Source organism: Cydia fagiglandana, chromosome 1 (genome assembly GCF_963556715.1).
Source record: "Cydia fagiglandana chromosome 1, ilCydFagi1.1, whole genome shotgun sequence".
Classification (NCBI taxonomy): Eukaryota; Metazoa; Arthropoda; class Insecta; order Lepidoptera; family Tortricidae; genus Cydia; species Cydia fagiglandana.
Window position 1 is genome coordinate 26,849,599 of NC_085932.1, and position 17,492 is coordinate 26,867,090.

The 17,492-nt window shown below is 37.8% G+C and overlaps 1 protein-coding gene across 1 annotated transcript in view; it reads right to left on the reverse strand.

Moving 5' to 3' along the window:
* The window catches only part of LOC134668696 (basic salivary proline-rich protein 1-like), a 42,140-nt gene that overhangs the window by 20,934 nt on the left and 3,714 nt on the right, over positions 1-17,492 (reverse strand). The window contains exon 2 of the mRNA XM_063526137.1: positions 12,395-12,454. Within this exon, the coding sequence (XP_063382207.1) occupies positions 12,395-12,422 (28 nt within the window). The 5' untranslated portion in view covers positions 12,423-12,454. The remainder of the gene's footprint in view (positions 1-12,394; positions 12,455-17,492) is intronic.

Below are 17,492 nucleotides of genomic sequence, written 5' to 3' on the forward strand. Positions count from 1 at the left end.
ATTTCCTATCCTAAGTATCCTATCCTAAGTTTATTCAAATAATATTCTGAACATATATAGTAACATCATTACTTATTCTATGTACAGTGGAGAAAACGAATGAAATCATGCAATTTGATTTTGCTATTTTTAAATAAAGAGTAACCAAACAGTATTTTCCACAGTTGTTGGTAATGATACCATCTCTTACAATTTCTCTTCATGAACATTTTATGATACCTAACCTTCCAGTTTTCGCCCGAATTAATAAAAAAATTCACCAACACCATTTACACCAACCAAATAGAAAACGGGTCCGTGCCCGAATTCGCGATCTCGAGTCCGGGTCCGCGTCCGGGTCCAGGTTCAGGTAGAAGTCGAATTCAAAATCTTGCTTGTTTTGCCAGTGGGGTAACTTGCTTAACAATCAATTAGAAAAAGACAAGTCGTCGAGGAGTTCCTTTCTGATCACCACCAGCAATACCACTTCATCAAATGCCACTGTTCTTAATGTAAATCCTTGTTTGCCTGATGAAAATACAAGAGTCACTATACAATGCCATTCAGATTTGTAGAGTTCCCTCGATTCCTTATGTATCCCGTCTAGGGCATGCTCCCGGGAATTCCCGGTTCTCATATTCCCGGGAATTCCCGGGAATTATATAGTGTCAAAAGAACCGGTACTGAAGACCCGGCACCGGTACTTCCCGGTTCTCATCATATTATAGGGTATTTATTCCCATTTCAATAGAAGTAATGTTTTAGTACTTTAGCTCGGGACATTATATAACATTTAATAATGGTGCTATGAAACGGGGGACCCATATAAACCGACAAACTAACCCAGTAAAGTAGGCATTAGTGGCATTAGTGCAGGCAGGCCGTGCCGTCATATAGTGCTGTATCGACTACGCTACGGCCGTGTGGCTCGTCCCAGGTGGAGGCAATGTGTGCCGGTTAATTTCGTATACGCGTATCTTTTGTTAGCCTGGTTGAGTGTCCCACTGCTAAGCAAAGGCCTCCCCTCGTTTCCTCCACTCGACCTTGTTTTTTGTAGTTTCCCGCCAATCCGGATAAAATGCGTCCAAGTCGTCCCGCCATCTCCTTTTCGGTCTGCCTGCACTACGGCCAGCACCATCTATGGTGTTCCGTGGGTCCCACTCCGTAACCATTTTGGCCCACCTTTCAGGGTGCATGCGGCAGACATGTCCAGCCCAGTCCCACTTAAGCTTAGCGGTCTTGACACCTACATCTAAAACTCGAGTTCTGAAGCGCAGAACCGTGTTTCTGATTCTATCAGTCCTGCGAACACCCAGTATACTGCGCTCCATCGCTCGTTGGGAAACCTTGAGTTTGGACTTTAAAGCCTCAGTCAATGACCATGTCTGAGCACCATAGGTTAGGATAGGCAGGATACACATGTCGATGAGTTTGCGCTTGAGACACAGGGGATGGTCACCCTTCAGTAGCGCCTTCATGGACTCTGGTCATGAGCTCTTCCAGGCGTTGTCAATACGTCTATTGACCTCTATGGTTTGCCTGTTTTCAAAGGAGGTTATCTGGCCCAAGTACTTAAATGTACTCATCAACATACTGTATATCCTGCCCATCTACCGTGACCCCGTGTTTTGCTCCATTGGGCATCATTTATATGAAAATAAGTCATTCATAAAGATTGTACGCTAAGAGAAACAATTTCTTAAAAGTAATCAAAAGATGACTTGAGAACCGGGAAGAACCGGGAATCCCGGTTCCGGCCATGCAAAGAACCGGGAAATGAAATTCTTGGTACCGGGACCGGTACTGCATGCCCTAATCCCGTCATTAGAACTTGAGCTTGACGAAAATATGACTTAAAAACCTAACGTGCTTAACAAACATAACGAAGAGGACAAATCCCCAAACATGAGCTATGCGTCGTTGAAGAGTTCCATTCTGATCATCATCAGCAGTTTCACTACATCAAATGTCACAATTTTGAATGTAAATGCTTGGTTTGTTTATAAAAACACCAGTATCACTATATGTTAGGGTGGTTCAAAAAACATTTTTTTTCCTAAGGGGCACCCCCTTATTTAGTTACACTTATTATGTTGATAAAATACACCAAGTTTCGTAATTTATCTCAACTACAAGGGGGTGCTTCACCACGTTGAAATTTTGTATGTTGTTTGAAACCCAAAAAAAAGAATATTATTCAAAATTTTATTTAAATATCTGGTTTCACACTATTTGCACATGTGATGTATAAGTTTTTAAGTAGAAAAACATTTTCTTTCAAAATAATATCTTTTAAATCACACTTTCAAATAATGTGAAAACTACTACTTACATAAAAATCTAAAAAATAGTAACTTAATTTTTTTGGATTTCATACAATTTGAAAATTTCTAAGTGTTTGAGCACCCCCTTGTAGTTAATATAAGATTACAAACTTGGTTGTCAACATAATAAGTGTAACAAAATAAGGGGGTGCCGCTTCTTCTAGCTAGAGTTTGAATTTTTCCCATACAAACGTGAACCACCCTACTACTATATGTATACCTACAAGATTTGAAGAGTGCCCTCGATTCCTCCTTAATCTCACCATCAGAACTGGGTTTTGACAAAGGCGGAACCAATCTGTATGTATATACTTACAAGTTACAACTCAACTAAAAAAACAATTTTCAAAATCGATCCCGAAATGACGGAGATATCAAACATTAAAAAAAAACCGAATTAATACCTCCTTTTTAGGGTTTCGTAGTCAAATGGCAAAAAACGGAACTCTTATAGATTCGTCATGTCTGTCTGTCTGTCTGTGTGTCTGTCCGTCCGTATGTCACAGCCACTTTTTTCCGAAACTATAAGAACTGTTTAAACTTGGTAAGTAGATGTATTCTGTGAACCGCATTAAGATTTTAACACAAAAATAGAAAAAAATACAATAAATTTTGGGGGTCCCCCATACTTAGAACTGAAACTTAAAATTTCTTTTTCATGAAACCCATACGTGTGGGGTATCTATGGATAGGTCTTCAAAAATGATATTGAGGTTTCTAATATAATTGTTTTCTAAACTGAATAGTTTGCGCGAGAGACACTTCCAAAGTGGTAAATTGTGTGCACCCCCCCCCCCCCTTTAATTTCTAAAATAAGAGAATGACAAAACTAAAAAATATATATGATGTACATTATCATGCAAACTTCCACCGAAAATTGGTTTGAACGAGATCTAAACTAGCCTCTAAACTGCTTGAGTCTCTTCAGCGATGCAATATTGACTATCGGTACATCGAAGTGTTGAAGTGTTTGTATAGTTACGCCACCATGTCGGTCCGAGTCAGGAGCAGAGTGCGAAGGCGATTCTATTGCAAAGAGGTGTAAGGCAGGGAGACGTTATCTCTCCGAAACTGTATACTGCCGTAATGGAAGACGCCTTCAAGCACCTGGAATAGCAAGGACTTGGCATCAACATCCACGGCGAATACATCACTCACCTTTAGTTTGCCGACGATATCGTAGTCATGGCAAAGTCGATGGAGGAACTCAGTATGATGGTCGATGACCTCAACCGAGTTTCACAACGGGTGGGCTTGAAAATGAACATGGACAAGACGAAACTTATGTCAAATGCCAATGTCGTGCCCATCCCAGTCTCTGTTGGGAACTCGGTACTCGAAGTTGTTGACTCGTACATCTACCTAGGACAAGTAGTCCAATTAGGTAGGTCCAACTTCGAGAAGGAGGTTAACCGCCGAATCCAACTCGGTAGGGCAGCGTTCGGGAAACTACGTAATGTCTTTTTGTCCGACATACCTCAGTGCCTCAAGACGAAAGTCTTTAATCAATGTGTGTTATCAGTGATGACTTACGGCTCCGAAACGTAGTTTTTCACTATCGGCCTCATCTCAAAATTCAAAGTCGCTCAACGAGCTATGGAGAGGGCTATGCTCGGAGTTTCTCTCCGTGATCGAATCAGAAATGAGGAGATCCGTAGACGAACTAAAGTTACCGACATAGCCCACCGGATTAGCAAGCTGAAGTGGCAATGGGCAGGCCACATTGCGCGCAGAGAAGATGGCCGATGGGGTCGAAAAGTGCTCGAGTGGAGACCACGGACTAGCAAGCGCAGCGTAGGGCGTCCACCCACAAGATGGACGGACGACCTTGTTAAGGCCGCCAGAAGACGCTGGATGCGGGTCGCTTCCAACCGGTACGAATGGAGGTCCAAGGGGGAGGCCTATGTTCAGCAGCGGACGTCTTATGGCTGAGATGATGATGATGAACATTGTCCGTCAGCCATGACGTCAGCGTGTTACGCGTTACGCTGTCTCGACTCAAGTTTATCATTTTTTCCCCACCTTAAAAAGTGCTCAGCGCCGCTAAAGAAGTTTTCACTTCAATAATAAAGCAAACCCAAAAAGCGGCCAAGTGTGAGTCGGACTCGCCCATGAAGGGTTCCGTAGCAGCAAGTAACATAACAAAATTGCGGTTTACGATTTATGACGATTAAAAAAAAACTACCTAAACTACCGTTCAAACCAATTTTCGGTGGAAGTTTGCATGATAATGTACATCATATATATTTTTTAGTTTTGTCATTCTCTTATTTTAGAAGTTGAAGGGGGGGGGAGTGCACACAATTTACCACTTTGGAAGTGTCTCTCGCGCAAACTATTCAGTGTAGAAAAAAATTATATTACAAACCTCAATATCATTTTTGTTTTGAAGACCTATCCATAGATACCCCACACGTATGGGTTTAATGAAAAAGAAATTTTAAGTTTCAGTTCTAAGTATGGGGGACCCCCAAAATTTATTGTTTTTTTTTCTATTTTTGTGTTAAAATCTTAATGCGTTTCACAGAATACATCTACTTACCAAGTTTCAACAGTTCTTATAGTTTCGGAAAAAAGTGGCTGTGACATACGGACGGACAGACGCACAGACAGACATGACGAATCTATAAGAGTTCCGTTTTTTGCCATTTGGCTACGGAACCCTAAAAAGGAGGTATTAAGGTTTTTTTAATGTTTGATATCTCCGTCATTTCGGGATCGATTTTGAAAATTCTTTTTATAGTTGAGTTGTAACTTGTAAGTATATACATACAGATTGGTTCCGTCTTTGTCAAAACCCAGTTCTGATGGTGAGATTTATGAGGAATCGAGGGCACTCTTCAAATCTTCTAGGTGAATGAAATGATGATGATGATCCTTCCGGCCGATTTCGACCATGGCGACCACTTCGACTCCTAGTTAGCTCGGCGCTCGTGCGCCCGAATATGGCTGACATAGCCGATCTTGGAGGTGAACCTCCGCGCACATTGAGGGCACGTGAGAACACCAGCCACATAGTGGTAGTGAATGGAAGCAGGCTGGCGCGCTTTCAGATCATCGCGTTTAGTGTCGAGGTCAACTTTACGTTGCTTCTCGAAATTGCGCACTTTGTCATGCACCAGCCTGCGCCACTCCGGACGTTGTGCTGCATATAGTAGTAGGGTGGTTCACGTTTGTATGGGAAAAATTCAAACTCTAGCTAGAAGAAGCGGCACCCCCTTATTTTGTTACATTTATTATGTTGACAAAATACACCAAGTTTGTAATCTTATCTTAACTACAAGGGGGTGCTCAAACACTTAGAAATTTTTCAAATTGTATGAAATCCAAAAAAAATAAGTTACTATTTTTTACATTTTTATGTAAGTAGTAGTTTTCACATTATTTGAAAGTGTGATTTAAAAGATATTATTTTGATAGAAAATGTTTTTCTACTTCAAAACTTATACATCACATGTGCAAATAGTGTGAAACCAGATATTTAAATAAAATTCTGAATAATAGTAATACTCTAATAATACTCTATTTTTTTGGGTTTCAAACAACACAAAATTTTAACGTGGTGAAGCACCCCCTTGTAGTTGAGATAAATTACGAAACTAAATAAGGGCCCCTTAGGAAAAAAAATGTTTTTTGAACCATCCTAACATATAGTGATACTGGTGTTTTTATAAACAAACCAAGCTTTTACATTCAAAATTGTGATATTTGATGAAGTGAAACTGCTGATGATGATCAAAATGGAACTCTTCAACGACGCATAGCTCATGTTTGGGGATTTGTCCTCTTCGTTATGTTTGTTAAGCACGTTAGGTTTTTAAGTCACATTTTCGGCAAGCTCAAGTTCTAATGATGGGATCCATAAGGAATCGAGGGAACTCTACAAGTCTGAATGGCATTGTAGACCAGTCAAATCTTCCAAAAAAATCTCCTAAAAAAACAATGCGTGATGTAGTTCTGTATTTTTTATATATTGTTTGGAGTCCTTGGAGGAATGTGAGACTATGTTTTGCAAGCAAAAAAAAGTTGTGCTCTCTGTGTAATTTGCGAAAAACTGCAGAAATTTCAGACTTTTTTCAGAATTTTCAGATTTATTGTAAAACTATGGATTTTTGGTCAAAACTTGCTATGTAATGTTGAAAGTATATTAAATTTGGAACAATTTAAGCCCATAAACAGCGCCGTATGTCAAATAGTTCTTGAAATATGGGGCTTTAAAAAAAGGGTATTTTTTTCCTTGGAATGAAATTACAAGTTTTTCCTATATTTTAAGACAAATATCGGCACAACCGCTCATGCTATGATATATATTGCAATGAATAAAGTTATAGCAAATTTAATTACCTTTCATGTAAGTGCTAGAAAAAGTCAGTAAGTCTTACAGTACTGAAGTAATCGTAAAAAAATGAAATTGCTATAATGGGGAAGGCAACTGATGTATTGTTTAAGGCATTGTCAAAATCCCTTCAAAAGGCAGTACCATCGTCGAGAACGTAATATACGATTATCTTTTACCGGTTTTCCCCGATAGCAGTAGAGCGACGTCGGAGATCAACCATTTTTAAAATGCACTCACGCCACTCACCTCTTAAGCACTTCATTCATTCAGTAATGAAATCAAGACACAATCTGTAGTTTGGCTTGTTTCTCGGCTCCATTTTTTGCTTGTAGCCATAGATCCCACGATGCCGATTCCGATTTAACAATTTGTTATGATTTTGAACTTGTTTTCATACGACCGACCTTGACGGTAATAATTATAGTTCACGGCAATTGGCGTGGTGTTGGATAAACACACTGAAAGTCATGTCACTAGTATCTAGCTCGCGCTCGCTTATTGGTGTTCTTGAGTGAACTCTGAGTCGTGGTAATACAAGATCACGATAATATCCTAACCGTAACATAATGATTCATCAGAATCAGCTAACATTACCCACTCTAGGTAACCGTTTAGTTATAGGGCATGTATGTGACTCAGTCTTGTCATGTAACCAGTATATCAAAACTTCTTCAATGGTTTACCGAATTTACACAATAAATTACAAATTCATTTCCAATGGTTGTTAAGGCTGAAATGAATGTGGTGCTTCTGCTCAGAGAGTTGTCAATCCACGGGTTGTAAACTAGCAATACCTCTTTCACTAGTAGTATTTACTGTATAAAATAAATGTATTTATAGTAAAAAATAAAAATAATTGGAAAGTAAATGGGTCAATTTATCAATAGAAAACAAGTAATTGTGTGGTTTTATGAAACCACGATACAAGTGAAACTTTTTTCGGATTGTAGAATTAGGCATTTAACTAAAAATATTCGGAAATTTATCGGATTTAGGGTGTTCAAAACGGGTTTTTTAATCTTAACTTAATTAATATTCTCTTTAATTATAAAAGCTCGCCCAACGCCAATCACGCCAGTTACTCAACATGATGCTGTAGTTCATTATTAATATCGCTTATACGAGTCAAGGGCTAAAGAAACCGGTATGTAAGCTTACCGATATGAAACAAATGTATGCGATCCGCCCGGCTTGGCACATCATGTTAACACACACTTATCTATACTTTCCTACGTGTTTCGTTCAGTTCTTTTTCTATAAATGATTTGGTTTGTCAGTTTATACACCTATCTAGTAAAGACTAGTAGCAACAGGATATTGCCAGTTAAGACCCGTGGATTATAACACAAACGTATACCTAGAGTGGGTAATGGTAACTGATTCTGATGTATCAATTTTAGGATTTTATCGTGATCTTGTATTACCACGACTCAGAGTTCACTCAAGAACACCAATAAGCGAGCGCGAGCTAGATACTAGTGACATGACTTTCAGTGTGTTTATCCAACACCACGCCAATTGCCGTGAACTATAATTATTACCGTCAAGGTCGGTCGTATGAAAACAAGTTCAAAATCATAACAAATTGTTAAATCGGAATCGGCATCGTGGGATCTATGGCTACAAGCAAAAAATGGAGCCGAGAAACAAGCCAAACTACAGATTGTGTCTTGATTTCATTACTGAATGAATGAAGTGCTTAAGAGGTGAGTGGCGTGAGTGCATTTTAAAAATGGTTGATCTCCGACGTCGCTCTACTGCTATCGGGGAAAACCGGTAAAAGATAATCGTAGATTGCGTTCTCGACAATGGTACTGCCTTTTGAAGGGATTTTGATAATGCCTAAAACAATACATTAGTTGCCTTCCCCATTATAGCAATTTCATTTTTTTACGATAACTTCAGTACTGTAAGACTTACTGACTTTTTCTAGCACTTAAATGAAAGGTAATTAAATTTGCTATAACTTTCATTGCCATATATATCATAGCATGAGCGGTTGTGCCGATATTTGTCTTAAAATATAGGAAAAACTTGTAATTTCATTCCAAGGAAAAAAATACCCTTTTTTTAAAGCCCCATATCTCAAGAACTATAATGGACCCCCATATGGACTTAAATTGTTCCAAATTTAATATTCTTTCAACATTACATAGCAAGTTTTGACCAAAAACCCATAGTTTTATGATGAAACTGTAAAATCTGAAAAAAGTCCGAAATTTTTGCAGTTTTTCGCAAACTACGCAGAGAGCACAACTTTTTTTTGCTTGCAAAACATAGTCTCACATTCCTCTAAGGACTATAAACAATATACAAAAAATACAGAACTACATCACGCATTGTTTTTTTATTGTAAGATTTGACCGGTGTAGAAGTGGTATTGCTGATGGTGATCAGAACGGAACTTCTCGACGACTTGTCTTTTTCTAATTGATTGTTAAGCAAGTTACCCCACTGGCAAAACAAGCAAGATTTTGAATTCGACTTCTACCTGAACCTGGACCCGGACGCGGACCCGGACTCGAGATCGCGAATTCGGACACGGACCCGTTTTCTATTTGGTTGGTGTAAATGGTGTTGGTGAATTTTTTTATTAATTCGGGCGAAAACTGGAAGGTTAGGTATCATAAAATGTTCATGAAGAGAAATTGTAAGAGATGGTATCATTACCAACAACTGTGGAAAATACTGTTTGGTTACTCTTTATTTAAAAATAGCAAAATCAAATTGCATGATTTCATTCGTTTTCTCCACTGTACACAGAATAAGTAATGATGTTCTATATAACTATATATGTTCAGAATATTATTTGAATAAACTTAGGATAGGATACTTAGGATAGGAAATAAAATGTGTGTTTTTATATCTTTAAACCCAATTACTAAGTAAACTGCACATACATTAAAGTCACATTAAAATTATATTTTGCGAAATAGAGATTACAACATTTAACTTTGCAAAAGTAGATAATTGAAATATTTTAAAAGCAATAAAAATAGATTAGGTTAGATTCGAGCTACAATGACATTAGTTTGGGTTCAAGGCAAGGTTGCAGGGCTTCAACAAGGGAAAAAAGGGGGAGGGACTGTTGGCCTGGCTCAGTGAGCCAGAACTCACCCACTAATCCCTACTACTGCCGTAAGCAGGTAATGAATTCCCAATGTATTAAGTTTAGGTTTAATAAATTATAAATATATGTTATTAATAACATAATAATATACAAATATGTATCATCATAAAGTAATAAATAAGCCTGCAGCTATTAATAATGTCCGTAATCTGTATAATTCCAAAATACGGATCCCTCGGATGCGGATGCTGCTTACATAATCTCGTCTGTCAAGGTGTTTCGGCAGGAAAGGCCTTGGCAGACTTATAAATTCCTGAAATGAGGGTTCATACCTACCGACTAGAATTGGTTTCATGGTGGTATCAGATGGGTTAGTGTACGGTAACCGATGGTCATCTTGCTTATAATCTCGTCTGCCAAGGTGTTTCGGCAGGAAAAACCTTGGCAGACTTATATATTTCTAAAATGGGGGTTCATACCTACCGACTGGAATTGGTTTCATGGTGGTATCAGATGGGTTAGTGTAGGGTAACCGATGCCGACCTTGCTTACATAATCTCGTCTGCCATGGTGTTACGGCAGGAAAAGCCTTGGCAGACTTATATATTCCTGAAATGAGGGTTCATATCTACCGACTGGAATTGGTTTCATGGCGGTATCAGATGGGTTAGTGTACGGTAACCGATGGTCATCTTGCTTATAATCTCGTCTGCCAAGGTGTTTCGGCAGGAAAAACCTTGGCAGACTTATATATTCCTAAAATGGGGGTTCGTACCTACTGACTGGAATTGGTTTCATGGTGGTATCAGATGGGTTAGTGTAGGGTAACCGATGCCGACCTTGCTTACATAATCTCGTCTGCCATGGTGTTACGGCAGGAAAAGCCTTGGCAGACTTATATATTCCTGACGTGAGGGTTCATACCTACCGACTGGAATTGGTTTCATGGTGGTATCAGATGGGTTAAATTAGGGGTCCCGTTGGCCACCTTTGAGAGCGTCTGCCAAGCACTTCCGGCTAAAAAAATACTGGCAGACTTCGCTTTTATGTGCCTACATGTAAATTTCCAACTGCTGCCATAATTATTATTTCGGTATCAGATGGGTTAAATCAGCCCCCTTTTTTCGCACCGGAAGTGGCCTTCTTTTTCGTACTTTCGGCAAGTTCCGCCGTGGCAGACTATCGAATTCGGACTTAGCATCACTTTTATGGTTTCCCATTGTGTATTTCATCGTGGTATCAAGTCGGTTAGAAAATTTGCGGCCGGCTCTTCTACTATCTGCGGGATAGAAAGAGTCAGACACCGTTTTATCACGCTGTCACGTAGACAAATACGACCATCAGGTTGGTTTCAGGTTTTACAAAAGTGAAGTGATTCCGTTTCATTGCTCGCGAGCGTAGACGTATCGGGTTCATTTCATTTCATTTTCATTTTCATTTCATTTATTTAAGCCACATGCAAGTTTACAGTACTGGACCAAAACACTTACACATTAACCCTAATGTAGGTATGTAGGTACATTGTGCATTACACTCGTAATCTATCACAATATTCAAAATCAAGAGCGTGTGAAAAATTAGTGTTATTTAGTAGGTACCTACAACAAGACAATAGGCTACGTTAATGTCCAACCGTTTAATTATTTGTCGTAAAAACTCAATGAGTATGTCATAGGATAAATTTAAAAGTGGAAAAATTACAGTCTTGGGTGAGACTTGAACTAACGACCTCTGGATAGATACTCCAGCGCTCTCCACTTTTTTTTTCCACTTTTAAATTTATTCTAAGCTTAATAGTATCGTTCGCAGACGTTTCTGCTTGTTAAAAAAATAAAAATATGTCATAGGATTTTCATATCTAAGTACCTACATAATTGTAGGCCGCGATTAATCTGGTCAAGCGTGAAGCTTGATTGACATGATTGAAACTGATCTTGTAATTAATACCGCTATTCCAACAATACAGCTATAAGCAGTATGTTGACCAACATTGATTATAAACCTATAGGCAATGGGACTTCATGTCGATCCTGTAGTTTTGATATTTGTGATTACAAGCAAGTAAAAGAATTGTCAACTAAGTCTTTCTAAAGTAAAGAGACTTTATCGGGACATAGAAATAAAAACTAAACAATAATAAAACTAAACTACATGCAATATAAAACTTGGTTCTAAGACTAAGTCTTTCTTGGTTTAGATTGTAAAAGCAAACTACGTTAAAGAAAATTGTTCAACTTGATCCTAAATTATTTATATAACCTAGGCAAATATCAAGTCTCATATGTACTCCCGGCTCGGTTGTATAGAAAACGAAACATTCTTTGGTCTGGATGAAAAACGGCTAGTCTACCGAGCTCAGGAATTAACTTAACTTAAAAATAATCTAATATATAATAGTTAAATATCATAACTTGTAGGTACATATTAGTTTTATTTGAAGATACTTTACTGTCTACTATTGTTTTAATAATAATAGCGTTTAAACAATGGAATTAGAGTCACAGAATACTTTCATCTTATGATTCATAACATAAGTAGCTTGGTTTTAAGGAATCTGTCAATGTCAATTGTCAGATTAGTTAAAGATGGCATTGTGGTAAACTTTCGCAACGAGTGTTTAATAGTCTGATTATGTAGATTGGGGTTTGTTAGGTAAGAGTAAATTAGTGGGTAAGTACTTACCAATAAAAGTTGACAAACGTAGCATCATGTTGGTGCTGCTTCACAAAGCTTAAGCTATACCTGAAAGCAAATTTAGAAGGTAAGTAAGATACATATTGGATCTTATAATAGTTATAATCGAAGGCATATTCTGTATTTCTGCTACGTACTGCCGTGCTACGCCAAGAGAAAAATACGAAAGTGTACTATAGTTGAACTTATTAGGAGGCGTAGCCAAGATTAGGAAACTTTTTTCACTTCACCATCCAAAGCCGAAAAATTCACCCGATATTTGCCTCTATATACAATTATACAGGTTGTTTAATTGTTACGATCAGACATCGTACATTTTCCATCATTTTTGGTGCAGCAGAGTGGTGTTAAGGAAATTGGTATAAATAATATTTCAACTGAAATGGTAAATTAAGGTTAATATTAACGTAATTAACGCTAATTAATCATTAGGGTTATTTATACCAATCCGTTAACACCACTACGCTGCACCAAAAATGCTGGAAAATGGACGATGTCTGATTACGATTTAGACCGTAGGCCTGTTGGTACCTGACCGTATTGAAATCAGGGGTCAGAAACCGATATTTGCTCCATACAAAAATACCGGTATTATTACGTTCTTTGTTTTATTATTTCATTTTTAACGGGGCAACCTAATAATACAAAGTTGTTACCCAAATACATGATTTTGTCAGTGCAACATGATTCAGTCCTACGTAAAGAGCATAAAATAATTCAAAATATTGGGCTATTTCGGGGTTTTTAAAAAATACCGGTTCCGAGCCCTGATTGAAATCATTTGCCGTACGTTATGCGTAGCGACTCTTTAAAGTTTATGAGAACTCACTGTGTTGGAGTTCACCAAGTACTTATTGACGTTTGTATGTTACCTACCCCTAAGAAACGTTTGAGAAATAAGGCAATTGTGTACTATGAGACGATTAATTTTATTTCGTTATAGTCCTAGGTCATTATAATTGTATACATTAGGCTCTGAGAATCAGTCCGTTTGGATCCTCGCATACACTTTATGTAACTATGTGAACTAGATTAGAGAAAGTCTGGGCAGATGGACGAACGGATGGACGGCCGCTCCGGGCGGTCATGCGAGGAGTTAACTTTAGGGTAGGTATAATTAATTAAAATTATATGTTTATACCTGACACAGACTCTCTATTAAAAGTATGTACCTAAATACCTACTCATAAACATAATATAAGATATGAGAAAAGAAAGCATTTTATGAATTAAGAATTTAATGGCAATCTTAGTATCTACGAATAGTACGAATACAAGGTATTAGGGCAGAACCTTAGGTACTAAACTTGGGTACCTTAGGTAAATACTAACTAGGATTGTGGAAGATTACATTAAAAGGGTCAAACATCGACATTAACGTAACAATATTTAATAAAATTTGTAGTTTACAGTGTAATTCCTATCTTTATTTAAATGTTGTGTGTGCGAAGTGGAAAGAGGATGATGATTTAAATATTGAGTAACTAGTAAATATGTACTTCTGCTTTCTCATAGGTATTACCTACTGACACTACGATATGACAATACGTTATTTTTTTGGAGGAGTACCTGTATTTCAAATTAAAAATTCTGACTCTTTAATTCGACCATAAATACCATAATTACTTATTTTCATTCAATTAAAAATAACCGAATCACGATTTCCTTCCAAATACAAGACAGTCTTCACCGTCTAAATCAAAAAGTCAATATGCGCTATGAAACTCCTAGTCTAAAAGTGACATTCCATTTCCAACTGCAGCTGCAATACTGTTCATTTTACTATGGAGACGCGTCGCTGTCATTGTCAATTTCCATAGTAAAATGAACAGTATTGCAGCTGCAGTTGGAAATGGAATGTCACTCTAATAGTGCCTTCTTCTTTTATGTGTCTCCGTATGTTTCGTTGTCAGGAAAAGGGACTTTAGTGTCGTGGGCGCTTACGTTGCCACGCGTCGAAGTAATCGAAGTATATAGTTGTAAAGTTTTTTTTAAATAACGGTGTAAGCGCCTGCCGCAGCAAGACCTATTCAGCCCGAGCACTAGACGTGCTGAAAGATGGTATGATGGTAGCTGATCTTTGACACGATGAGCGTGCGGGACTAATCGCGAGCAGTCACTCAGTGTGTGGCACGAGTAATGAAACACGACTGCTATTTTCGTAACCTGGGTAATATCGATATGCTTGCTGTATATATGAACATGTAGGTACATATATAAGTATATAAAACTCAATTATTTCTGACCGACTTTTGAAAAAGAAAGATCTATGGAATTTGTCAAATAATTACAGAAATACACGGTAGTGGCGAAAAAGTCCTAAAACCTCCCTGGCAACGGGAATGCAGTTATTTTTTAGCCACCCTGTATAAAAAATGCAGGATGTCTTCATGATGGATCAAACAGAGGCCAAAGGTAGAGAGGACCATAAGAGATTCGATTGGACCTGCAGACATTAATTAGGTAAGCAATTATTGAGTTCTCGTTTCCAAATGATCTCCAACTTTAAAAAAAAAGATAACTGTAGGGAACTAGGGAACTTTCAATGTTACAATTTTCAAGGAGAAACAATCGAAAACTAGACATCTAGGATATTTTATAATTTTATTATAGATACGATTAGGATTTTGCTTTCCTGATTTGCGAAATATAGATATCAAGGTGACACAAACTCTTAGATTCACCGCCATTCAGCTACTCGACATTAGCGGCACAAAAGTTAAATACCTAGTAGATAGATACCTATATGTAATTTGCAGTGATGTACCAACATTATGTTGTATTGAACACTAATCACCTTCCATACAGGCTTATGTAGGCCAAATATTCATGTAAACGATGCGTTTAAGCAGACAGTGCCGCGGGCATTTCCATATCAACTGCTGGGGTCAGTAATGGACGCGTGACCGGGGTATCAGGCGTCATTACGATTGGGACATTTGGGACCTATCAGACTATTTGAAAGGAAATGACACATTAAGAGGGGGTGTTAAAACAGGATATTATGGAGAAGGAATCAAAAGATCTGGACCCCTATACGACTACTGACGTATCAGTATCAAGTTGATCTCAAGTTGATGTGGGAAAATTTTTGAGTTGTCGAATACGTGCAGCAGTCGCACCAGACAAAGTCTACAGCGATTTTGATAGCTCACGCAGTGCAAATGTCATTTTAAACGTCAAACTTCTATGAAATTAAGCAAACATTAGCAATCCACAGTTAGGTGACAACCGAACCAAACCGAACCACCCCGTGATCAGAACTGAGTTTTGGTTGTACCAAATTATATTATCCACAGTTGATCGAATCAATGCGATTAAATCAAGAGTTGATTTGACGTGGATGCGAAATCTGACAGTAAAGCCCATGGCGCGCCGCACGAATCATGCGACGCGACGAAAGTTATAGCCGTCACGCGGCTTTTTTCCTTTTATCTCAAATAGGTACCTACTTATATTTCTGTTTAAAATTTTGCTTGTCGAATGTCTCGGCTATGTCATTAGCTATTTTATACATATTAAAAATTTACTGCTATATAAAATAAATGAAGATTAGACGTGTTTTCGTGATTTTTTTTCTATTGAGCCAACACTAACCTTTAAGGTTTTGGTTAGAGTCAGCCCTTGCAAATATAGGCTTGTTTCCATGTGAATTATTTCATGGTATTTGCCCTTGATTAAATCGTGTAAAAAAATATAAAACTACGATTTTACGTTAGCCCCCTCTTAAGGCTACTATCTTGTTCGTCAGGGCTATTCAATTTTCTTTTGTTTATAAATACAACGCAGGCGCTTAAGCATTAGCCTTATACCTACTTTGTATTTGCATACTTTGTTATTTCTTGAGTAGGTATCATTTTATGGTTTCTTGAAGTAAAACATTTAAAACATGAACATACGAAATTTAACCATAAATTTTATTTTTATACTAAAATCTGATTCTAAAAGGTTATAATTTCAAATGTTAGCTGACATATTAATTTCATATACAATTACCCATTTTTATTGCTCTTGGCTACAGCCAATGAAAATGGTTATGAGCTACAGCTCATAGGGTACTTTTTCCCGTTTTACATGTTGGAAATATTTTGTAACGCTTGTTTTCCCGGCTTTTTTTCGATTATATATAAAACAACAAATGTAGTTTTATCAAAGTTACAAAAAGAGATTTTGCTTTTTTAATTTAAAGAAAAATTTTGTTATTTTTAAAATTTACGTCCCTGATGCCTAGTAAGTACACTTTTTATGATTTTGCTTGTAAAAAAGTTACCTTATTGCGCAAACTAAAATTACCAGCAAAGAGAAAAGTAAGGTTTGCCACTATAACGTTTGGGTTCTCACAGACTTTTTTGGTGACAGAAACTTTTGGAAAGCGAAATATTTGACGGAGCTCCAAATTTAAAATTTTCGTTCGTCACTGTGGACCAGGGGGCCGATTTTTGAAATTCGACCACTCGATTTCGTGAATTTCGTTAAATTATATCTCCACTACTAGGCGTTTAAATTCTACTAATAGAATTGAAATCGGTCAATACCACTAGATTCCAAAGTTCGATCGCTCGTATTTCAAAAATTAGCATTTCGCCGTTTTCCACAGATTTTCGAGTGACGAAATCGAGTGATCGAAATTAAAAAATCGGCCCCCAGAACCAGATATATTATGTACTAGCTGTGCCCGCGGCTCCGCCCGCGTGGAATTCGGTTTGTGTCAGTAAGCTGCTAAATATATAAAAAATAGTAAATTACATTACGCTGTATTTTTTTATTCAAATAATTATAACATTTATAATTTCCTGCATGATAATTACTTAAAATAATTCTATCTTATTGTTTCATACTTTTTAGAGCGCGATTTGTAGTAGTCCGACTACGCCCGACTCTTTTAGTATGAGAAAGTCGAAGTCGCCTGGCTTTGGACCGCGTGCAGCGCGCCACGTTGTCGGGCTACGCCAGATTCTTTTAGTATGAGGGCGCCGAAGGCGCCCGGCTTTGGAACGCGTACAGCGCGACACGTACGTCGGGTTAAGTCCGAAGCAGTGCCGAATTAAGATATTTTGATGCCCTAAGCATTTCTAGACCATGGTGC